Source organism: Lytechinus variegatus, chromosome 6 (genome assembly GCF_018143015.1).
Source record: "Lytechinus variegatus isolate NC3 chromosome 6, Lvar_3.0, whole genome shotgun sequence".
Taxonomy (NCBI): domain Eukaryota; kingdom Metazoa; phylum Echinodermata; class Echinoidea; order Temnopleuroida; family Toxopneustidae; genus Lytechinus; species Lytechinus variegatus.
In genome coordinates this window covers 8,427,361-8,452,746 of record NC_054745.1, presented here as the reverse complement: position 1 = coordinate 8,452,746, position 25,386 = coordinate 8,427,361, and the positions used below count along the sequence as shown (strand labels likewise).

The 25,386-nt window shown below is 37.1% G+C and overlaps 1 protein-coding gene across 2 annotated transcripts; it reads right to left on the bottom strand.

Annotated features, from left to right (window-relative positions):
- Nucleotides 1–4,254: 4,254 nt before the first annotated feature.
- LOC121416960 (dnaJ homolog subfamily C member 25 homolog) lies at nt 4,255–21,177 on the bottom strand. 2 transcript variants are annotated; one of them, XM_041610495.1, is made up of 11 exons: nt 21,005–21,177; nt 19,641–19,669; nt 17,050–17,109; nt 12,953–13,055; nt 11,798–11,904; nt 10,738–10,809; nt 9,787–9,855; nt 8,919–8,983; nt 7,394–7,589; nt 6,461–6,526; nt 4,255–4,777 (listed from the first exon to the last, which is right to left on the bottom strand). In XM_041610495.1, exons 1-11 carry the CDS (start codon nt 21,111–21,113, stop codon nt 4,658–4,660), a joined length of 996 nt encoding a protein of 331 aa, XP_041466429.1. In that variant the 5' UTR covers nt 21,114–21,177; the 3' UTR covers nt 4,255–4,657. The 2 variants fall into 2 exon arrangements, with proteins under 2 accessions (XP_041466429.1, XP_041466430.1); XM_041610496.1 differs by lacking the exon at nt 19,641–19,669 and having other exon boundaries at nt 21,005–21,161.
- Nucleotides 21,178–25,386: the final 4,209 nt, after the last annotated feature.

The following is a 25,386-nucleotide window of genomic DNA, read 5'->3' as shown; positions in this document are numbered from 1 at the left end:
AAACCTGGGGCTGGTTTCATGAAAGTTAAATCTCCATGTCATCTCTATAGAAAGCCCAGCAGGACAATAATCGCTTATGGATAGTCATGTGCTTCGTACAAGCAAAGTTCATTCATCTGCATTTGCCCAACCTGACTTTGTCCAGCTTGGCTGTCCATACATGTAGAAATAGCGGCGCAAGCTGGAATTACACACTTTCATGAAATGGGGCCCCATTTGGGTTATTTGCATGGGTCATATTAAGGAATTTTATTTTATTTTCTGAAGAAAAGGCCAATAGTGTTTTCAAGGTGAAGATGTCGATCAACGAACGTAGAGGGCAGCAACACGCTTGTGTGTTGCTGCCCTCAACGTTCGTTGATGTGGATATTATCAGGGTTCTTTTTCATAAGCCTTTGTTATAATAACAAATGCACGATATCAATAATGGGGGGCGGAAGCGGGGGAACGTGTCCCCCCTAAATTTGAGGTGGGGGACAATTTCCTCTTAAATTTTTAGTTGATAACCTTTTTTTTTGCTTGTCAAAAAAAAGTTTTTTGTTCCCTCTAAAATTTTACTGATATCAAGGTTTCCAGCTTTTCAAGAAAACAAAATTCCCTGAAGTTTTCTTTTAAACAAAGTTTTAAAATTCCCTTATAACTAGTTGAACCCATTTCCCATGTTTTCTAAAGTCGTTTCAATGAATTACATTATTTTCAGCATAAAAACAATAATGCCGTGGAAAAAAAAGATAACAAAAAAGAGGGGTATAATTCAAGCTCAATATGCACTGAAATTATATAATCTGTATTATCATTATATGCTTGTTTTCAAAACAATAAATGATGAGGAAATAAATAGACAACCCTCTTTACAAGTTTTTCAGTATGAAAATCAGAGGCGCAATACAAAATTGTTCATTTTCCAGTGTAATCAAAATATGAAATATAAATCGACAGAAAAGGTATCTTAACCATTTGTAGACCCACATATTCACCACTATACACATTTTCAAAAATGAGATATTAAAGCAACATCGACTGGCCTCGGGGCGATACGACAAATATCGCCCAAGCTAGATTTATATCACCCTCGTCTTTGACTCGGGTGATATCAATTTAGTGAGGGCGATATATTTCCTGTCGCCCCAGGCCAGTCAATATTGCTATTATTAACCAAATCAGACATCTAGAGCAAAAATCGTTATATTTAGATATTTTAAAGTTTAAGAATGAGAATCTTGTTTGTCATGTTGAGCAGACTGGGCCTTTAGACTACCATTGTGACGTAATTGAAATGACGCGTCCCTTGCCTAGGGACGCAGTATCCAGCGTTGTCTCAACTTGATTACCATTGTGACGTATAGCACTGTGCGGTTCAAGGACGCACACATGAACACGTAATAACAGGATGTTTGCTCTGCTTTATTGCCTGCTACATTTCCACACACTTTCTCACTGACTTTGCTGAGCGGGCAATAAATTGGGCCCATCGATAAGCAATTGGAAATATATTGACCGGCCATTTGATCCCAGTCTTAAGCAGGCAACAATGTATCAAAGTTGCCTTGTTCAGATGTCTGATGCGGTTAATAATAAAAATATTACACTGAGTCTTCACATTTCAACCTTCAATATAAAGCAGTCATGTGAAATTCATCAAACAGTTAAGTTTCATCCAATTTTACAGATTTCTGTGATCTAAATATGATTTACCACCCAAAAAAAGTTGATTTGAAATAAAAAGAGAAAAATCAAACAAGCTTAACACCAGACTCAGATGGAAAATAAGAAAGTTATGAAATTTAAACTTTGGCTTAATTTCATTTACCATTTATGTGCACATCCTGGTCGGTATGCAAATGAGGAGACTGATTACGTCATCCACTCACTATTTCTTTGTATTTTGTTATATGAAATAATCTGATTTTTTCATCATTGTCAAGAGAAACGATTAATTCCTCTCTGAATATGTGTAATAAGCAATGATTAATACTATATGGTTCAATCAAGTTGGGCCTCATTATCATATCAGTAATAAATTAAAGGGGAAGTTCACCCTGAAGAAAACATTGTTGTAAAAATAGCAGAAAAAATAGTAAAAAATATTGGTGAAGGTTTGAGGAAAATCTGTGAAAGAGTAAGAAAGTTATTAGAGTTCAAAATTTGGGATTTGTGACGTCATAAACGAGCAGCTGCCCCATGTGTTATGTAATATAAAATGTATGAATTTCAAATTTTGTATGGATCCTGATGAGTTAATTTTGTTTTCTTTTCATGATCGGGTGTGAAATGATTTGTCTATTGATATACAAAAGTTACAGTGAAAACTATTTTCAATTTTCTGAGAAAATGACATTTCATTGATTTTTTCACCATTCGCTATGTAGGAATGCTGCTCGCATATGACGTCACAAATCAAATAATTGAAATTCTAATAACTTTTTAATTATTTGTTGAATTTTTCTCAAACCTTCGGCAATATTTTTTATTATTTTTTCTGCTTTTTTTACAATAAACTTTAAATATTTTATGATTCAAACAATAACAAAAGAAATAGTGAGCGAAGGATATCATTGACTGTCTCATGTACATGTCACTGAATTGTGCATATCACAGTTTTGAAAAAAAAATAAGTGAAACATTAAAATGTAATAACTTTCTTAATATATTACAATCAAATTTTGATGAAATTCTCAGCATTATGCTAGTTGATTTTCTATAATCATTCAAATCAACATTTGTATGGGGGTAGACTTGACCTTCAATAGCAGACACATCTGCAATTCATCTTCGCAACATAATATAAACTAACACATTACTGGGGAGCCTTGCATGAACGGACCTGTCCAGCAGTTACCATAGTAACTATGCTTATCAGCCAATCAGAATCAAGGAAAGCTGTCAGATCTGACAACTTGTCGGTCAGAGAAAAAAAGTTGATGAAACTGTCCCCATCTCCGAGAGAAAAGGCACTTTGAAGAGGCATATCATAAAACAAATTCATGTCACTAGATGAATCAATGGTGTTCATACATAGAGAGTCAAGGATTATTCTAACAAGTAGCCACAATTGACCCCCTAAATTCCTAATTATGGGTTTAAAGGGGAAGTTCAACCTTACGACAAGATTATCGTACAAATTGCACACACAAAATAATTCAAAAATATTGGCAAAGATTTGAGGAAAATCCATCAAAGAAAATAAACATTGTTTGAATTTCAATTATTGGATTTTTTATATTACATATCATATGGGGCAGCTGCTTGTTTATGTATGACATTACATGTATGACATTACATGTATGACATTACAAATCCAAAATTTAAATTCAAATAACTTCCTAAATCTTTAATGGATTTTCCTCAAACCTTCACTAATATTTTTTTTCTGCTTTTACAACAAACTTTTCTTCAGGGTGAACTTCGCCTTGAAGCATGTATTTACAGTGATTGCATTTTTAAAGCATCCACAAATTCTTATTCCGAATCCAATTTAATTCAATATTCTATCAATTTTCTAACTTAACCCTTCCTTGAGACAGATAAAAAAAACACTGTCATTTCGTTGACTAAAGCCTTCACTCATCTTTCAAACTCAAGCCAACCTTGTCTCAAATACATGAACACAAGGCTCTAAACCAATTTTGGTTTACATTCCTTTTAATAAAGGACTACACTCATTTCCATAAGTCACCCTACTTTCCAAAATCCACTTTCATTTCTACTTCTATCCCCTTTTATTAGTCCTTTCCAGGGGCCCGTCTTACAAAGAGTTGCGACCTAATCTGATCAATCGCAACTATGGACGACCAGCAACATCAACATCTCTTATGCATATTTGTTCAAAATATTTTCTAACTATGATTTATATTCATGCATTCCTTGTTTTCTTGAAAATTCACTGTGCTTCTTTTTGTTTACCAAGGACATCGTGCAAATTTCCTATAGAATAATTTATGACACTGATGGATTTCCATACGATTGATTGGATCAATCTTTGCAAGACAGGGCCCATACCACCATTCAAACCTTCACTGGAGCACGTGGAGCGTTGTGGCCCAGTGGATAAGTCTTCGGACTTTGAAAAAGAGGGTCGTGGGTTCGAATCCCAGCCATGGCGTAATTTCCTTCAGCAATAAATTTATCCACACTGTGCTGCACTCAACCCAGGTGAGATGAATGGGTACCCGGTAGGAAGAAATTCCTTGAATGCTTTGAGCGCCTAGGCATCTCAGCTAAAGCCGGGGTAATAATAATAGCAGGGCCCGCTGGGAGAACAGTTTTCGGAACTGAAGCGGCTTCTCTGGGTAAATATACCTATATTATTATATCATTATTAATATTAACCATCATATGACAATTCATGCGAGAGATAATACACCCCTCAAATTAGAACAAATGGTATATGGACTAAATGGCTGTTGGACCAACTGGTTAGTAGACAAAATATTGAGTGGACGAAATGGCAATAAGACCATGTGGACAGTGGACGAACTGATGGTAGACCAAATGATAGTAGATGAGTTGGTAGTTGGACGAATTGGAATTAGATCAATTGAAACTAAACCACATTTTGGAGGTTTACTCCACCTTTAACTGTAGACTACCGGAACCGAGAGGCACTGGTACAAAGTCTAAGGGAATTGGAGGATTCAGCATCCAAGGAGTTAACATTTTATTCCTGAAAGGTCATTCTGCCTGTGCCATGGTTCTTCATGTATCTGCGATAGCTTTTATATCGACTATTCTCAGCAAGATCGGCTTTCATCTGTTCCTCTTTCTCTTGCTTGTAAACCTACGAAACAGAAAACAGGAAAATACATGCAGAAAGGACACAATCTTTTACGATTGATTGCATTACATAATCGCTAACCATTGTGTTATGGGACCTTGGTGGGTGTTTTATAAAGCTGTTCGTAAGTTAAGAGCGACTTTAGGAACGACTGGTGATCCCTTCTTGCAGTAAGTGGTATCTTGAATTGGCGATGGTTAAGCGCTAAGAAAGGACCACCAGTCATTCTTAAAGTCGCTCTTAACTTCTGAACAGTTTTATGAAGCAGCCCCCTGGAGTGGCTACTGATACTGGAAACTTCATCAGTTTGGGATGATCCAAAAATATAGTGTGTAGCATTAGCTTTCATGTGGGATGAGAAGTACCAGGTACTGTATTGTACATCATCCAAAATAGAATCAAGTTTGTATAGAGCCCAAAAACGATGACGTCAGTTGCCATGGTGTCAAGGCGGCCCGGTTCTAAACAAAATGAACCCAGCGAATGAAAGCGTGTGTTTCTCATAAGAGAAAATGGCTGCTGTCATAATTTGACCCCTTGCAACCTATTTTCGACACAAGCCAGTCATACAAATGTGCACTGACGATCGTCAGCTGCGACTCTGTTTAAAACCAGCCCACCATGACACCATGGCAACTGACGTCACACTTCGGTACTCTATAAATCTGTGAAAGATAAAACAAGTTAAGATAGGTAGACATTGATACTGAAAGGTTACATCAGTTGGGGGATGATCTACAATAGTGTCTCATCAGCTTTTAAGGGAATGTGATGGGAGTGAATCAAGATTTGTAAAATTATGAAAAGAAAACAAAGAGTGGATATTGACACATAAAACCTCATCATCACTTGGGAATGATCTCAAAACTTAATGGGTGATTTCAAGTCCGGTGTTGGTGTTGAAATTTGGATTGCTTCCCCTAGCTCCAAAACTAATTCAGAGTTTGTAAAACTGATCCGGGGCTCCGTAACACAAAGATTAGCGATCAATCGCTAAATGAACTGACCAATCAATATTAACGTTACACACGCATTTGGTTTAAAATACTGACAAGGAACCAATCGGTGCGGTTCTTTCATATTGGCAATTCATCGCAAACCTTTGTGGTACGGAGCCCCGATCACATTATTGACATCTCAACAGCTAGTGAGTGACTTTTCAGGACCATCTTCATTCTATGTTTGGTGTTATAATCGTGTAAATATTGACCTAACACCAACACCAAAGGGTCAACACTGAACTTGAAATCACCCAATGTCTAGCATGACCTTTCAATATGAATTTGCTCTTGTACAGCACCAAGAACATTAAGTGTTTATAACACTATAAACAAAGAAAACAAGCAGACACATGCAGAATTTAGGTAGGCAATGATATTGAAAACCTGTTCAGTTGGGAATGATTTAAAAATATGGTGTCGAGCATCCACTTTCAGGAGTATTTGATGCAAATGAATCAAGAATTCATAAAATTATGAAAAGAAAACAAGGACATGCATGCAAACAGGAGTGGATATTGACACTGAAAACTTCATCAGTCAGGGAATTATCTTAAAATATAGTGGCTAGCACGAGCTTTGAAGGGCCTTTTATGAAACGTGATAGGATAACACATGATGTGGTAGGTGACCTCCACCGGAATAGAGAGCACTTTGTTTCCTCCAAATGATCTCAATCTTTAGTTACCTTGAAATTTTCAGGTATCCATAATTCTCGTTTCAAAAACATCTCCTTTTCTGCCTCCTCTATACCCTATGGAAGAAAGGAGTGAAAAAAAAAGGATTTAGAGTCTGAAAAATGCGTAAATTATTATGCTGGAGAATCTGTAATGTGACTGGTCAAGAAAGAGCTTTTCCCATCAACAGTAGATACTTAAAGTTGTTCTACCAATTGTAAATGTCTTATTAGAAACTCATGAGTCAGTCATGGCTTGCAGTATACAGCTGGCAGCTGTCTGTTTCGAGGAGTTTTAAACATTTTTTTAATTCTCCTCATACACAGACGGCTTGTGAAGGTGCCATTCGGGGGTTCGCAATATAACCCCCCCCCCGCGGGGATCTTTGGTTTTCTAGCTACAAAAAACATGTAGGCACAGTGTACTGCACCTATAGCAAAATTATTCCATTTTGGCCTGAAATGCACCAAAAACAGAAAAAATAAACTTAAAAGGAGAAAAAAGTGACTTACTTCGGCTGTCGCGCAAGTCTCACTTCCAAACTTACTTCATAAACATATGGCAATTGAGTCCCTGTACAGATCAAGCTAGACCTTCAGTCTCTGTAATTGGTGAGTGGAGCCAATAAAGTTCAGTGGAACAACCAAAATACAGAGACTGAAGCCATTGGTCTAGGCTTGCAAGTACTTAAAATTGCAAGGTTTTTTTTATTTGGAAGAACTATATAAAACGGCAGCTGATTGTTTTTCATGGAATCGTCAGGTGCGATCACTTTAAAAGTCAAGTTGTTGTTCATGTACCCTTATCAATCATATCTACACTCTCAATTATTGAAAATATCAGTAATGATGCATTGCAACAATTTGGTCAAAAGCTAATCACAGAAGCAAAAGAATAGCTAACTTTTTACAAATCCATCGTAAAGAAAATAAAAAAATACTTACTTCATATTGTAACTGCGTAACCCGCATGTATTTTCTAATGATGTAGTGTTTTTCTTCCAGGCCGAACGGCTCCCTTAGTATCGTAAATTTCCATGTCCACCGAGCGTACCAGTAGAAATATTTTGCTATTGTGACAGGGAGCAGTATCAACTGGACCCATAAAACATCTGTAATTTTTGGTTTACTGTAACCTCCCCTGTAATAAAAAAAATTAGGTGAAGAAAAGTGCTGTTAATTGTTTGCCCACCACGGACATAATGGGTGATTTCAAGTTCGGTGTTGACCTTTTGGTGTTAATGTTAGGTCAATTTTTACACGATTATAACACCAAACATAGAATGAAGATGGTCCTGAAAAGTGACTCACTAGGTGTTGAGATGTCAATAATGTGATCTGGGTCATTTGTACAAAATCTGAATAAGTTTCGGAGCTAGGGGAAGCAATCCAAATTTCAACACTAACACCAAGGCCAACACCAGACTTAAAATCACCCAATCCCTCCTGTGCCACATTAATTCCAAGGTGCAAAATAAAGAGGTGTTTAGGACAGACCGATGCTAAATCAATTTACAAGAGATATTGATTGGTATACTCTTAAGAAAAGTTTAGTGTGTACACAGTACAATACAATGCATGCATCACTATTGAGTATTGTGTGTATGTAAAATTCACTCAATGCATTTCTGTGTGTATTTTTAACAGAATGTGACGCTGTGGTTACACTTCACAATTCCAAATGTTCTTTATTCCGAAGGTTCGTAATTCCGCCACACGTAAATTGCATTTACCTCGATGTTCGTTAATCCAAAAATGTACAAGGGTTTGTTAATCTGAAAATTTGTGACGTTATTCCGAAGGTTCGATAATCCGAAAACGAAATAAGGTTTGATGTTCCGAAGGTTCGTTAATCCGATAACGAAATAAGGTTCGTAGTTCCGAAGGTTCATCAATCTAAAAACAAAATAAGGTTCGTTGTTCTGAAGGTTTGTTAGTCCGAACACGAAATAAGGTGTGTTAATCATTTCGTTTTCGGACTAACGAACCTTCAGAATTACAAACTTCATTTCGTTTTCGGACTAACGAACCTTCAAAATTTTGAACTTTTGGACTAACGAACCTTCGGAATTACGAATGTATGCGGACTTGAGTCACACTGCCCCCAAAAAAAAACCTAATTTTTTTACATCTAACTGACCTATCAAAGTATACTGCCAAAAAACAGACTCTAGGACATGCAAACTAATTGAAAGCAATTAAAGCAATATTGCAATACCAAAATCGATTTCAATTTGCATTTATTCGCTTATGTTTCCATTTTTTGCATTCTTCATGCTAATCAATTCCATTTACAAAGACATTAGTTTTTTTCCTACGACCATATCATGTCCAAAAGATACTGGGCTTAACTTATTGCAGATGTAGCATTTTTATGAAGTTGGGAGACAGGAGTTGTGGGAGGGGAGGTGGGGGACAAATAGAGACAAGGGTGAAAGTTAGAGAAGAGAGAGAGAGATATAATCCTCACCGTATATCAGCATTTTCTTCTACTACTTGTCTTAGAATTTGTTCCTCTTCTTCTCGCATTGCTTCCTGTAATAAATAGAGAAAATATAAAAAGTTTTGAAATTCAAACATACTCTCAAACAATTTCTGGGGTGTTATGGAAAATCGCAAAATGCTCCAATAAGAAAATGCATGGGGTGGCCCCCTCCCCCTACTCTTGAGTAAAGAAAAGAAAGGGGGGGGGCACAAAGAGGGAAAACAGGAGAGTAAAAAGGGATGTGTTCATGTGGGTCAGTGTTTTTTATTGTGTACAAAAAATGTGAACACACTTCTGGGCATACTGTAAACTCTGTATTACTTCTTTAATTCATTTTTTTTTAATAGGTGCAAATATCTGATGCAAAATCATAATTAAAATATTCCATTATTTGGATAAGGGACGTGCTATTCCTGAACATCAAGAAGCATTTTAGTCATTTGAATATGTAAATGTCGTTCGTAGGCCAATAACTAGTTTTCTACCTTATCACGACCCATGCAACTCATTATTATTTTCTGAAGCCCTAATGATCAGAGCCCAGTCCTACAAAAAGTTACAATTGATCTGATCATCTTAAACTATATGTAAATCCATCAATGTCATGATTGTTTTCTCCAGTAAATTTGCGTAATGTCCTTTGTTAAGAGAGAGAAGCACACTGAATTTTCAACAACGAAACTATAATCGCTCTAGATAACATTTTGAACAAACATGCATTATAGATGTTGACGTTGCTGGCTTTCCATAGTTTTGGTTGATCGGTTAAATCGTAAATCTTTGTAAGACGGGGCCCTGCTCTTGTTCTTCAAATTGGCAACTGTACTGCAAAAGCAATACCACTTGGTCATACCTTGCTTTTCCTCCCTCGTTTTCTGACCGAGTCATTCAGTAAACCTTGCTTTTTGGCAATATCCTGTGCCTACAAAAGCAAACAATAAAGTACATTTACGATAAATGCAAGCTGTAGTAATGATCTCAAGATGAGTTTGAACAGAATTCAATAAAATGACCACCCTAGTGTTTTTATGAATAAATAAAAAAAATATGTGCCAAACGGCTCTGTGAAAAATTATTGAGAAATGAGCAAGATAAACACAGAATTCTGGACGTAAAATGTTGGGTATTTGACCAAGCGATAGTAATACACTGTCCCACATATGCATCTTCGTGTCAGTGATCATCAGAATTATTGGTTTTCAGATTATTCCTGATTTCACACAGATAAGCTTATTTCAATGTACCAGATCTAGATCTGTGATAATATGGTGGTTTAATATTAACCTTCAATTCATTTTAAAGACTTAATACTCATAAAATGACTGTTTGCTGAGGCTACCGGGTACTTTTTTTAACCTTTAACACAGAATAAACATGATAAAAATATATAGACATTTAGCTATAACTTCAAGATAGTTCTACAATATTTCAGAAGGGCAGATTATTTGAAATGGGCCAATTACAGAACTTGAATCCCTTCTACAACACCCTTGAATCTACATCGTTTAGCTAGTTTGTGTCTATCATCAAAGTTGTGATGCCTGATTTTTACATGGCTCTAAGTAATGTTACACAACATTGTGAAAGTGCATGCTAGACCAAATATTGCTCAAAAGCATGATTTTAAGTGAAAATCTGATGCAAATTTTATTTCAAGCAACAATTTTTTTTATCCCATCAGTGTTCCTGACAAGAAAAATGGCATTGAAAAAAAAAAATTGTTCTATGGTTTGCAAAAAAGGCTAACACAAGTATCGACTCAACTTTATCATATTTTGACACTGATTTCTTTATTAACACTTACCCTAAGTCTGTATTTTGGAACAGTAACCAGATACTTTATAGCAGTATTATACCTAGACCACCAACTAAAATACTGCAAAGGAAAAAAGAATGAAAATGCCTTAAATGCTACGGTTACAATAAGACTTCACAGAGGGTAATTTCAAGCATGGTATTAGGTGTTGGTGTTGAGAGCATGAAAAGGCTGCTGAACCGAGCTCCAACACAGAGCTGGGTTTAGAGGAATGATACCAATCGCGTTATCAATAACGTCATGCCTTAGCACTGCGCTGCCAATCATTTAAAATGTACGCAGGAAAGAGTCTACGTCAAAAGATAATAATGTTACATTTTATCAAACTGTATAAAGCTCTAACGTTTTGCATTTAACTGTAAAAGCTAATTTTAAACGTTTCATCCCGTTTGCTTCCTCTTCGTGGACTGCAGATTATCAATATCAACACCAACACCCAAATTGAAATCATGATTTTTCCAATCCCCGGGTGAATGGGAAACTACAAACTACACCAAAATTTAGGGAGGACCGTCCCCACCACCTCAAATTTAGGTGGGGACCTGTCCCCCCCCCTTCCCGCTTGCGCCACCTATGTTGAAATCACCCATTGCGTCCCACAAAAAGGGAAACTCATCTTCAGATCTAGATATCACAATTATCTGATATATTCAGAACATAAATTTAACATCAAGAGTAAAAAAAAGAAAACTCTTTGATCTGAAACCAAATACTTCTCGAGTTATAACAATTTTGGATGAGTGCAAGCCTTCATTTTGGAGTAAAAGCCAAATAAGTTTACAATCGTAGCCAATCGTACAATGGCTATGACGTCATTACGACTCATATCAAATCCGCTTTTATTCTTATAAGAATGATTAAAGCATAGCCATAGATTTGAAAGTAGGTATTTGTAAAATGATTTAGAACATTACAGAGAATGATATTCCATGTCTCAATATTAGCATCAAATTCGACTACGTTCTGTTCCCAAATCGGGTCACAGACCAATCAATTGCAAAGTGTGCGGTGGTCTTTAGAGCACTCGGCCACAGCACAAACAAAATACCTGTATTGCAGAGACGACACTGATGGACACAGCAATGACTATCCTTACATCAACCTTCGGTGCTACCCTGCGTCTGTAATATCTGTAGTAATGTCTGTAAACCTCATCTGAAAACAAATAACAAGAAATATCATTTGTGATGGTGTAGTGGTTCAGTCACTTGACTCTTAAACCAAGGGTTGAGGGTTCAAATCCCACCCAAGGCTGTTGTCCTTTGAAGAGGCACTTATCCACGTTTGTCACTCTCCACTCAAGTGTTAAATGGGTACCCAGTAGGATGTGAACGTCTATGGATTGGATTGGCATGTGTGCACCGATAAGCAGTTGCCTGGCCAGGATACTCCCCGAGAGTGGAGATGGTGCACTTTCTGTGTGGATCCAACAACCAGGGTAATATTTAATTCATTAATGATAATAATAGTAATAGGCATTTATATAGCTTCATCTATCTAGAAATAATCTATTCCGAGGTCCATTGCTATTATTATTATTATTATTACCCTGGCTTTAGCTCGAGCTGCCTTTCAGCGCTCAGTGCATTCAAGCCCCCGTAATAATCATTACCCCTACCCCTACACGTAAAGCTCTTAGAAAGTATAGAGCGCTTTTTCATGTAACCATTATTTGTTTTTTAAGTTCAACTAGTTGTAACAATTTTTTTTGTATGATTCCATGGAGACTTTGATAACTGCATTATTTTCTTTGGTCATGTTTACCAGGGCCATTATCCAAAAGTTATGATTGATCCGATCAATCGCAACTATGGACGGCTAGCAACGTCAACATCTATTAATTATGCATGTTTGTTCAAAATATTTTCTAGCTGTGATGTATATTCATGCATTGTTTTCTTGAAAATTCACTGCGCTTCTCTTTTGCATAAAAAGGACATCGTGCAATTTTTTGTAGAAAAAATTATAACACTGATGGATTTCCATATGGTTACGATTGATCGGATCAATCATAAGGAAAGATAAGGTCTATTTTACTGCACTGATTTTCACAAGCTGAACATTTCCAAACATCAAATCAAGGCATAATTTTAGAACAAATAGCACCTTACAGGAATCCTAAATAACTTTATAAAGACTGTAAAACGATAAAAACTACGACATTAACAAATTTGGGAATTTTGCAAGCAATAAAAGGTTTCACCTGGATTGTCCAGCATGTAATCATAATCTTTTCGCTGCTCCTCATCTCGCAAGATTTCATAGGCAGTGGCTATTGCTTGGAATCGTTCTTCGGCACCAGCATCCTACACATAAGAAAGGAAACAACACCTTTGAGATATACATGTAGATGTAGGCCAGGGGCCCGTTTCATAAAGAGTTGCAACTGTTGTGACTTTGCTGTTATGGCAACTACCATGGTAACCTTGATTTTGATTGGCTGCTGAGCACTGTTGCCATGGTAGTAGCCATAATGGCAAAGTTACAACAGTCGTCTTTATGAAACCGGCCCCTGATATATGGAGAGATGTTCACTTAATATGCTAAGGCTGCAGTATTGAGGTAATACCAAAAACACATTGTGGTGAAACAAACAAAGAGTGGATATTAGGACATATTATACAAATAATGCACATACATGTACATGTAAGTGCATGCATGCAGGGCCAAATTTTGAACGATGTGCGAGAAGAGCCAATGGATATACCGCACCGAGGTCTGCAGGACCGAGTGCGGTATATCCATTTGGCGAGTCAAGCACAGAGTTCATTATTTAGGTCCTCTATGCACAAGAATATGTGCATTATTTGTTTTGTACACCCCCCCCTCCCCTGTGTTACTGAGTTGCCCCGAATGCCATATTTTGATCTTAATTCTAGATAATTCTAGATCATTCCAGACCTCACACTATCCTGCACTCTGATGTCAGAGTGCATTTTGGATGCAATTCGCTGAATATCATGTGATCCGATTTGGACCAATTAGATTGCAGAACATTCTTGGGAGTTGTATAATAATATTTCATCAGGATATTAGCAAAGCACTTTGGTAAGCACTTATGGCCATGTGTCTTGAACTCGCCCCACAAAAAAGTGGCGGTGTTACACTTTTTTAATCTTCATTCACTTAAACATACGATATCTTAGTTGAGAGCATGATCGGTTAAGGGTTCGCATTGAGGTGAAAAAAATTTTTTAAGGTACTTTTATCAAATTTGCTTTTAAAATAATCTTTGATATCTCAGGTTTCAAAAAACTAAGTTTCATGAAGATTGATTATTCCGAAAATACCGGAATAGTCCATTTTATTCATGGGGGTGCTGCTACCTCTCATCACGGACGGACATTTTTACTCAAATTAAATTCACTCTAGTTTTATTGTTTTTAAAGTTACTCTAATTTGGTTTAGATGTTCTTGCACTCTGAACATTTCTCTATTATCAGACATAATATAGTAGAAAAAAAATATTGGGAACTAATTTTTTTTGGTAGGTGTTAACATTTCCATTTTGAAATTTCCGTCCGTGATGGAAAAAAAGATGAAAAGTTTTTTTATTCTTTATCAGAGTAGAAATAAAAAATAAAAAGGTTTAGAGGCATCTCTCTAAACACTGTACATTATTTTATTTGAACATGGCTAAAATCCATACATTTTATCCATATCATAAAGTCAGTCAAAAATGATCACGGACGGACATTAATTTGATCACGGACGGACAAAGTTAATTCACTCAAATTCATTTCACTCTAGTTTTATTGTTTTCAAAGTTACTCCAATTTTTTTTAATGGTCTTGCACTCTGAACATTAATCTATCATCAAACATAAATTAGTAGGAAAAAAATATGGGAAGTAAACTTTCCTTGTAGATGTTAACATTTCCGTCCGTCCGTGATGAAATTAATGTCCGTCCGTGATCATTTTTATTAGGATAATGTCTATGGACTCAGCTTTTTATTCTTTATCAGAATAGAAACAGAAATAAAAGTGTGTAGAAGTATTCACTGGACACTGTTCATCATTTTATTTGAACATAGCTAAAATCCATACATTTTATGCATTTAATAAATCAATGAAAAATGATCACGGACGGACATTAATTTCATCACGGCCGGACGAGTGAAATACTTGTGGAAAGATTCATATATGCAAATGCAGATTATGAGTTTAATTTTAGCTTCTAATTGCAGTGAAAAATGGCTCTGAGAATTATTCAGAACTCAAATGGAATAAGCCTACAACTTTTCACAATTTTTTGTGATATCTTTGTTTGGCCGTTATTGGGGCTATATTGTTGTCAGGAAAATTGTTAAGCATTATTGGAATGCAGATAAAGTTGAAAAGCTGCATGTATTGTATATGCCAAAAAAGCGGGAAACAAAGTATGGCAAGAACAAGTCCAAAGCTGTAGATTTCATCAATTCAAGCTTGCAGAAAGTGATGGAGAAGAAGTAGAATGCAATGCATAATCTGATAAGCAGAAAAATCAATTTTTCCATGTACAAACTTATGGATTCACAATGCTTCTAACAGAACATAGGTTTGTGAAAATTACATGAATACCTTTTTTCGAAGTCCATTTTGGAGCTAATTTTAAGCAAATCGCTTATCTGGTAAACTGTGAAAATGCATAAAGCTTGCAATGTAGTGTTTAGAAGTTAAGCTTTGGATTGGAATATCAATTTCAATTTTGGATTCGGTCAGGGCCTAAATACATGAGGGCTGTTGGTGTTATGGGGTGTCTCCGCTTTGATATATGCAAAAGATGGATTTAAAGAGAGCCCCTGACAAGTGTTGATCCAACAAACAAGCATAAGAATCAGTTACCTGTTAATCTTTTAGATTTAGTTTTTGGACCTTAAAAAAACATCTTTGCTCTTGGAAAATTAATGCCTAAAATCATCATGATCATAAATATTCTTGTATCAACATGATCAATAATCAACTAGCTGTTGATTTTGAACCTACTTGTATTCTACACTTTAAAAAGACAATAGGGGAAGGCGGGGTAAGTTGTGACACTTTTTGTATTTTGCACGTTAGAATTGATATGACTAGTAATATTGTAGAAATAAGTACCTTACCTTTAAATTTGATTCTTGGGAAATATTTTTCACCTATATATAACTTTCTACCCCCACGCTGAATGTCATTGTGACCTTTGAAAAAAAGGATGTCAAATTGCTCAACTTGCCCCATCTGTGGGGTAAGTTGTGCCATCGTCTGGGGTAAGTTGAGCCACAAAAACTATGTAAAAAATGTATGCGGGAAGAACCAGGATGTCAATTTTTCATTTAAAGTCTTTTCACTTGCTAATTCTCTATGAATACTAACATCTTCTGAAAGTAAAAGGACTGTCATGTGAATTTGCTCCTTTCTGCCTGCATATCAATGGCTTTTTACGTTTTTTATTTTTTTTTATTATACAGTTGTACATCACCTATTCTTTACGTTCGATTTTGACAAGAAATGTGTTAAGAGCAATCGTATGTCTAGATTATACTGTGCGTCTAGCATAGAAATCAAGTTGCTACATCTTAAATCAAGTTGCAGCAACTTGATTGAAGTTGTAGCAACTTGATTGTGCAACTAATACTGTTTAATATTATTAAAATATGTACAAATCATCAAAACAATTGCATTTGTTTACCAAAAAAGTACTAAGAACTTTTTACAGAGTACTTCCATTGTATTTTAATTGTGTCCGTCCGTGATGTCCGTCCATGATGTCCGTCCGTGATGGAAAATATTTGCAATTCTCTCGGAAGTTTGATATTGGTTAAGAATTCAATATGCTGAACATAGAAGCTAACATACCCGAGTGTTAGGTGCATTAACAATAATTGGTCCATGTAAAGCTGTTTAGATAGAAACAATAAAAATGTACAAAAATTCTAAAAACCACATTTCTATCTTGTCCGTCCGTGATATGGCACATTTAGTGGATACCTGTGTTTGTAGGTAACCATGGCAACAAACTTTTTTAATCATTCAGCATACTATGTCCTACCCTTCACTATAAAACACAAAGGAACCTTGTTCATCTTATTCCTAATTTGTTACAAGCCTTCAAAACTTTCAAAATCTATCAAATGTCCGTCCGTGATGAACCGATCATGCTCTTGAACGGAAAGATATTGTCATGAAATAGGTATCAATTTAAAGCTAAACTAATACTCTACCATATCTGAAAAAAAATGAACACAATACCCAATAATACTGATATTATTAATCATAATAAAAAATCATTTAGTAATTTATGTAAAAAAAACATTAAGGGTAATCAGATAAAAGATAATTACCTTATTCTTGTCTGGATGGTACTTTCTAGCGAGCTGTCTGTAATTCTTGGCTATTTCAGACTGAAAAAAATACAGAATATAGTGTACTTGTTGAAAACAGCATTGCCTGACCATTTTTTTTTATTCACATAAAAATCAGTCCTAAAATCTGCCCTTTTTCAGTTTCAAACCCACTGAAATGTGTAATGAACATTTGCCCATGTGAGTAAGTAAAGTATGAATACCCGAATTGGGATTTAAGTGAAAATTCACTTCATTTTAAATAGCTAAAAGGAAAGAGAACAAAGTATAAAGGGATTTTGATATTTTCATTTCGACGGTGGCATTCCCCGTTTATTTTTTTCAATGATGAATAAATATAGGGATTGGCAATGAAAAGACAGATGCAGGTGTTCTTATATCCCACACAGGCATTCAGATTTTTTTTTCTCAAAGACCTCTGGGTCCCTTTTCCACAAAGAATTGTTATAATAACAAATGCACAATTTTCAAAACAAATTTACTATCGGCCAATCAGTTTCAAGGATTTCAGTATCTTTTAACTGTTACATATCATAATAAGCTTATGAAATAGAATATTAACCAATTAATTTTTTCACCCTTTCCAATATACTCTGCACCAATGGACAATCGGTGCCATGCAGACTTCGCATTTCACGCTCAAACAAAGAATCTATTGTTTCCCTCCTGAAAATAATTCAGCACAGAGGGGTTCATGGCCCAACTCACAGAGAGCGAAAGTTCCTGGGGTACATTTCACAAAGATTTAAGTCGACTTAGAGTCGCATTTAAATGATGCCACGTACATGACATGCAACGCGCAATCTTATTGATCAGTACGCAGTTGTGCGCGTCCACTTGCCATGATCTGACCAATGCGGCGATGTCTTTTATAGCGCAAGCAGCTAGGCATTTAAATGCGACTCTAAGTCATTCTTAAAGGGGAATGAAACCTTTGGAACATATAGGCTTGTGTAGAAACAGAAAAATCAAAGAATAAGAATAAAGAAAGTTTGAGAAAAATCTGACAAATAATGAGAAAGTTATGAGCATTTGAATATTGCAATCACTAATGCTATGGAGATCCTCCCATTGGCAATGCGACAAGGATGTGTGATGTCACTGATGAACAACTTTCCCTTTGGTGGACTATAAAATACCCTCAAAATGTCTCTTTTTGCTTTTTCTTATGATGATACAAACTCTCTATCCATGATGTATTCTTAAAAAATATGTATTACATGCCCTCATGTAGAAAGAACACATGATCTATGGATAGATGTGATAAAAGAGGCAATTCAAGTGAAATATATACTAAAGTAATGGGGAGAGTTCTTCACAAGTGACATCACACATCTTTGTCGCATTGCCAATTTGCCATCTCCATAGCATTAGTGATTGCAATATTCAAATGCTCATAACTTTCTCATTATTTGTCCGACTTTTCTCAAACTTTTGTTGATCTGTTTCTTTGATTTTTCTGTTCTCACACAAGCTATCTTGTTCCAATGGTTTCATTCTCCTTTAAATCTTTGTGACACAGCTCCCTGATTTAGGGTGCGTTTATTCGACACTTTTTTACCCTAGAATCATGATTAGAATCATGATTCAAATCACGATTCTGCAGAATCACGATTGCGTTTAGTCGAAATTGAATATAATCATGATTAGAATCACAAACATGAAACACGAAAAAAGGGGCGTTTGGAAAGACGTTTCTGTAGAATCACGAACGAAAAAGGTCGTATAAACGATATCGTGATTTGAATCATGATTCTATGACGTCATTGTGTCGTGCTTCTTCCCGGGTTCGACTCAAAGGCGCGCGCTGTGTTTCGTGCAGGTTAATTTTCGTGTAGCAGTATTGCCAGCATTTAGGAATTATCATTCTGTGTATTGTACCCCCGGGGTTGTACTGTAGCGTCATTTCTATATTTCATTGTTTTCATCAATCATTTCTTCAAGTTCCAAAGGCACAAATTGGACTGACGATGAACTCAGGGCTCTGCTTGTGCTTTGGGCTCAGCCTGAAGCACAAGCATCCCTTACCGGGATTCACAGAAATAAGACGATCCCTTTCAGCGGCGCTTGCGAGGGAGGGATTTCAACGGAGATGTGGCACCGCCTGTCGAGACAAAATTAACAGAATTCGTGCCCAGTACAGGACCATCATAGACAAGAAAAATCGATCGGGAGGTGGGAGGGAGGATGATGACCCCTTCTGGTTCCCGATCAAAAACAATACGAGGTACAATACACGGAATTCTGGAAGTAAAAGATTTATTTTTCGGAAGCCGAGTAAGCGTTGCACTTGCACAAACGATCGCGCGTTAGCTCCGGCGGCAGCAAAAATCTAGCAGCCGACGTGAAGTTAGAAACACGTGCGAAAATGTTGACCTATACTTCCTGGGTCAAACTGCGCACTGTGATGCGCACTGGATCGGCCCGAATTCAGGGAGAAACAGCTTTAGAAAGATGGTCGTATAAACGCTGATTCTGTCGGATCGTGATTCATGCTGCTGTTTTGAATCATGATTCAAATCATGATTCTGGGTCGAGGTCGCATAAACGCAGCCTTACAGTGTTCTTACCTTTTCTGCATCCTTGGAGACACCAAGAACTGAAAAGGGATGAAATAATTAAAAAAAAGGAAAAGTACTATTAGACACAAAGAATGTGGATGTGGTTACAAAGTCTTAAGTCAAGTAGTCAACAAAAACAACCCCTCAAAATCCATAGTTTGTAAAAATTTGTATACTTAAGTAAATTATCATTGTGCATTATTTCATCTGAGAGAAAAACAGTAATCACTGTGCGCTGATAAGAAAAATTAGCAAAATATTTCAAAGCAATACTTTGCTGTAACAGCCAGGCTAAAAAAATAGTGGTTGCCCAGTTTTCATTAGTCTTGAAATCCTAGATGGAAACATAAAAATATGGATCTTTCAACAACAATAAAAGAACTAAAAATATTAGAACACTACACAATAAATGAACAGACTGTTAATATACATTTATAGGCCTTCATGTATTAAACAAACACTGGTGGAAATAAATAAAATCTTTTGGAACCACAAATATTGTCAAATATGGGGCACTTGACTCGATTTTAAATGTAAAACAAGTTCAGGCAAAGCCTAACATTACATGTAAATTCAGAGGGCTCTGAACTTACAATTGCAAATGTTGTCTTACTTCTTCTATTTTTATCATGAGGCTGTCGGCTGGATGTTAAAATAACAGCATAGAATCAGACAGTTTTCAGATTCCTTTTTTAATAATAGGCATGATAACTGAGCTAACTTATGATTTTTGGAACACTCCATTCGGAATTCAGAACATCTGATTTTGATATGTCCTTCCAAATTCAGGGTTTCCTCAATCGTTTCAATTGGAAATCCAATCATGCCAGACTATTTAACAAAATAACATGGCAAATATTAAATAAATGCCATTATCCTGGTCACCACTCCATTCACCATGTTCACTGCCATTCATTTCGTCAGAGGCTGTGACTTCTTTCCTCTCCCATTTATTAAGTTACACAGCAAGTGAGCACGCACACACACACACACATGACATGTACACTCGATCGAGAAGAGAGGCGACTTATTTCAGGATACAGTCACACTCACAGTCACAGGCTTGACAGGGATTATTTTATAAGAATTAAGACCAAATATAACTCCCTAGTTAAGGAACATTGGTAAAAATATTTTTTTAAGAAAATTAATTCTAGTGCAGCAATCACTTCAACACATACACTGTATATCAGCGTTCCAATTCTGGCGCTTGTTCCTGGCAACCCGCTTTACTAAAACTTTTTTAGCAAACTCATTTATTAACATGTGGGACTGCAATTAAAATTGGCGAGATTTACTTTTCTCATCCTAGGCCTACGTTAATAATAAGGGTAGGCCTAGAAACAAAGAAATCGTGAGCAAAATACACTTACCGTCGTAACAATTTTCTTTGCCACAGTAAAGCCCATCTATCATGGCATCGCAGCAATGAAATGTGACAAAAACTGATATCAAAATGACGATTCCACTGTACGGCGCCATGTTTGAATTGAACACCTCGGCCGCGATGTACGGTATCTGAAAGTAGATGGCGTTTTCACGGTTTCGTCAAAAGCCAGTGCAGAATTCCCTCATGTATATGGAGGTCTCTACAATATGAGGCATCAGAAGTTGGAAATACATGCAATCAAGGCACGAATCGTCATCATAAAAAATGTAGGCCTATCATCGTTTGCCACAGTACACCATCACTATACTACCATCATCATCATCAACATCATCATCACCATCGTCATCATCATCACCACCGGCATCACCACCACCATCATTGCGCGATAGCTCAGTCGGTAGAGCGGGGGTTTCGGATTCCGGTGACCCGGGTTCGATTCCCAAGTGGTGCGCTAGTGCCCTTTGGTAAGGCATTTATCCTCATTACCAGGGCCCTCGGAGAGGACCTTAAGCTGTCGGTCCCCTGATTACTCGCTCATAGGCATTCGTGCTTTCTTATCAGTCAGGTAAAAAACCTCGGTATGACATCACCATCATCATCATCACCATCATTTTCATCACCACCATCATCATCATCACAATCATCATCATCAATCTATGTATAATGCATATATCATTATCATTATCGATGTAATCGTCATCATCATCATGACATCATCATTATCAATATGTTCGTCATGCACTGCATCGTCAACATCAACAAGTAACCAAAAACGCTTCTGGAGGTTTATTAACAGTCGACGTTGTGACAATTCTGGAGTAGCTCCCTTGAAGTCCGTGGATGGAATCACATATTCTGACAGTACGTGGCTCCAAAGCAAACATCCTTAATGACCAGTTTGTTTCTGTCTTCACTTGTAATGAAGACAAAGACAACATCAAGGACAAGGTAATTTGTTATTAATCATGAGCCAGATCGAAGTCACACGTTTTGGAGTATACAAGCTTCTTTTTTTAACTGGATCGATGTTCACAAGGCAACGGGTCCTGACCTTATTCCTACTAGGCTTTTAAAGAAACTGGCCATGGAGCTTACACCAATCTTTACGTTGCTTTACCAAACCTCGCTTGACCAAGGAATCATCCCTGATGACTGGCGAGTAGCTAATGTAACACCCATCTTCAAGAAAGGTGAAAGGAACAGACCAGGCAACTATATACCCATTTCTCTAATATCTGCTGCATGCAAGGTACTTGAGCACATCGTCTTCCGTGCTGTTATGAGTCACCTCGAAAGCAACAACATCTTGGCAGACGCTTAGCATGGCTTCAGAAAGCGTCGTTCATGTGAGTCACAGCTAATCCTTGCAGTTCAAGACCTAGCCAAGGGATTGGATGACAAGGAACAACATAGGTGTCATCCTGCTTGACTTTTGATAAAGTACGTACCACATGCTAGACTACTCTACAAACTACAACACTATGGCATTATAATGATAACATCCATCAGTGGTTTGCAGACTTCCTCACAAACCGGAGTCAACATGTTGTTCTTGAAGGATGTACATCGAAAACTACACAAGTCACATCTGGCGTGCCACAATAGGGAGCGTCATCGGGCCGCTGCTCTTCCTACTGTTTATCAACGACCTTCCCGAGCATGTCTCAGCTGGCTTCACAGTACGTCTGTTTGCAGACGACTGCATGATATATCGGAAGTCGACTCTAAACAACTGCAACATGACCTGAAGGCCTTGCAAACATAGGAAAGTGACTGGCATATGGCTTTCAACCTACAGAAGTGCCAGGTACTGCGTGTAACTAACAACAGTCAGGGAAACTCCCGGTTTTTCGAGATCGTTTGAAATGTCCCTTTTTCGAGATAGTTGCGTTCACCGAAGCATGAATCACCGCTGAAAACCTTCGCCCTGTGTAGTCTTTCTCGGCTGTTTTCCTTATGTATGTGTGCGATACACTCGGTAAGAGCGGTGAAAATGTGTACGCGTGTATACAACTGTGCATTGTTGTTATCTGTAAAACATGTGCCTCTCTCTCTCCCCCTCTCTCTTTCTCTCTCTCTCATTTATTGTCAAGCATTCAATTTGATTTTCGTTCATCACTTACCCTTAATCCGGACGTTAAATGTGCCGTAATTACCCAGGACCAAAATCCAATTGAAACCAGTTGGATTTCCAACTGGTTTCAATTGGTTTCAATTGGTTTCAACTGGTTTCAATTGGTTTTAACTGGAATTTAACAATTTCCAGTTGAAACCAGTTGGGCAACTGGAAATCCTTACTGGAACCAGTTGGGTAACTGGAAATCCTAACTGGAACCAGTTGGGCAACTGGAAATCCTAACTGGAACCAGTTGGGCAACTGGAAATCCTAACTGGAACCAGTTGGGTAACTGGAAATCCTAACTGGAACCAGTTGGGCAACTGGAAATCCTAACTGGAACCAGTTGGGCAACTGGAAATCCTAACTGGAACCAGTTGGGCAACTGGAAATCCTAACTGGAACCAGTTGGGTAACTGGAAATCCTAACTGGAACCAGTTGGGCAACTGGAAATCCTAACTGGAACCAGTTGGGCAACTGGAAATCCTAACTGGAACCAGTTGGGTAACTGGAAATCCTAACTGGAACCAGTTGGGCAACTGGAAATCCTAACTGGAACCCATATCAATTTGTTGTGTACAAAAAACGCTCCTTTTATAAGGCATAGAAATGGGACGTTTAACGCACAGTCACTAATACGCGCCGCTGTCTTCGCATCGTGCAGGCAGTCTACGTGTATAGTGGCGGGCTGCTACATTGCGGTGCAGGGGTGTTCAACTTACATATCGTGAGCGCACTCAGCTGCGTGTTTTCACTTCTTCTCCTTTCTCTCCTTTTCTTGTCATTTTTCCTTGCATTACTTGTTTTCATAAATTTCCCTCTCACTTTCCTTGTTTTCTCACTCCCTTCAGTTTTGTAACTCTTCTTGATCACTTGCATTCATTGGCACACCCCCGGTCAAAAATGGTACGGTCCTATCCAACATACACTCAAGTCGTCGCTGTACGAATAAATGAAAACGTGCAAAATTCTTCACGCGCTGCGTTGCCTAGCTATGCGTGTTTACTGTGTACACACAATGCCATCTGCTGAACCCGCCAAACTATAGTGACCAATTATTGCAAAAGCTTTTGCAAATGTGAAAAGTGACAGAGGTTTTTTTTATCCAATCAAAATCATTCTTAGGTATTGGCAATCTACAGCATTTTCTGCAAAATGTCTTTTTTTGATAGGGTCTATTGTGACGTATATATTTTTTTACAACAATGTGAAGTCGCACCAAACGTTTCGTTTCCCGCACTTGCCCATTGGCTCATGTACAAATGGATTTCCAAAATCATGCTTCAAGAAAGGTTCCACAAACCTCAAAAGTGACAGAACTTAATTTGACTAAAATTAAATGAAAATCATATCATGTTCAAGGTGAGAATCTGCTCTATTCTATTCTGTTTTGATAGATCACCTTGTTGACGCGTTTGGGAGATATCTTAGCAAATCCCTAAAAACGGCGTATTTTCTGTTATTCTCCATAGGGAAATAATTTAACACGCTACGCACTGCAAAAAAGGAGCGCAAACAAATTGATATGGTTGGGCAACTGGAATTTCTAACTGGAACCAGTTGGGTAACTGGAAATCCTAACTGGAACCAGTTGGGCAACTGGAACTTCTCCTAACTGGAACCAGTTGGGTAACTGGAAATGACTTCCAACTGGAAATGATTTCTAACTGGAACCAGTTGGGTAACTGGAAATCCTAAATGGAACCAATCGGGTAACTGGAGATGACTTCTAACTGGAAAGATGGGTAACTGGAAATGAATTCTAATTGGATCCAGTTTGGTAACTGTAAATAAAACTGATGGAACCAGTTTGGTAACTGGAAATCCTAACTGGATCCAGTTGGGTAACTGGAAATGATTTCCAATTGGTTTCCAATTGGAAATTTTCCAGTTACCCAACTGGATCCAATTGAAACCAGTTAATTTGCATATTTTCTGCCAGTGTGCACAAATTAATGTTTATATGAGATTCATCATAATATATCTGTTGATTTTTGTTAATTTGAAGTACCACACTTTTTTAAGATAAGTGTTTGAAATACTTAGCAGTGAAAACCATGTTCATAAATGTTATAGATTATAATTAGAATAGATTAAAAGATAATTAGTGCACCACTAACTGTTACCAAATTGCATCAAATAAAAATACATATATTTGAAGATCTTCCATATAAATATGTACATATGAAAGTCTGCATTTTATCAATGCCCTTTACATTGGTATATACAGGGATAACACTGCTTCTGT

Coding starts and splice junctions, on each gene's coding strand:
- LOC121416960 (XM_041610495.1), bottom strand. CDS start 21,113: ATGGCGCCGTACAGTGGAATCGTCATTTTGATATCAGTTTTTGTCACA. Junction 13,056..17,049: donor ACCATCCAGACAAGAATAAG/GTAATTATCTTT, acceptor TCTTATGTGTAG/GATGCTGGTGCCGAAGAACG. Junction 11,905..12,952: donor TTACATGCTGGACAATCCAG/GTGAAACCTTTT, acceptor ATTTGTTTTCAG/ATGAGGTTTACAGACATTAC.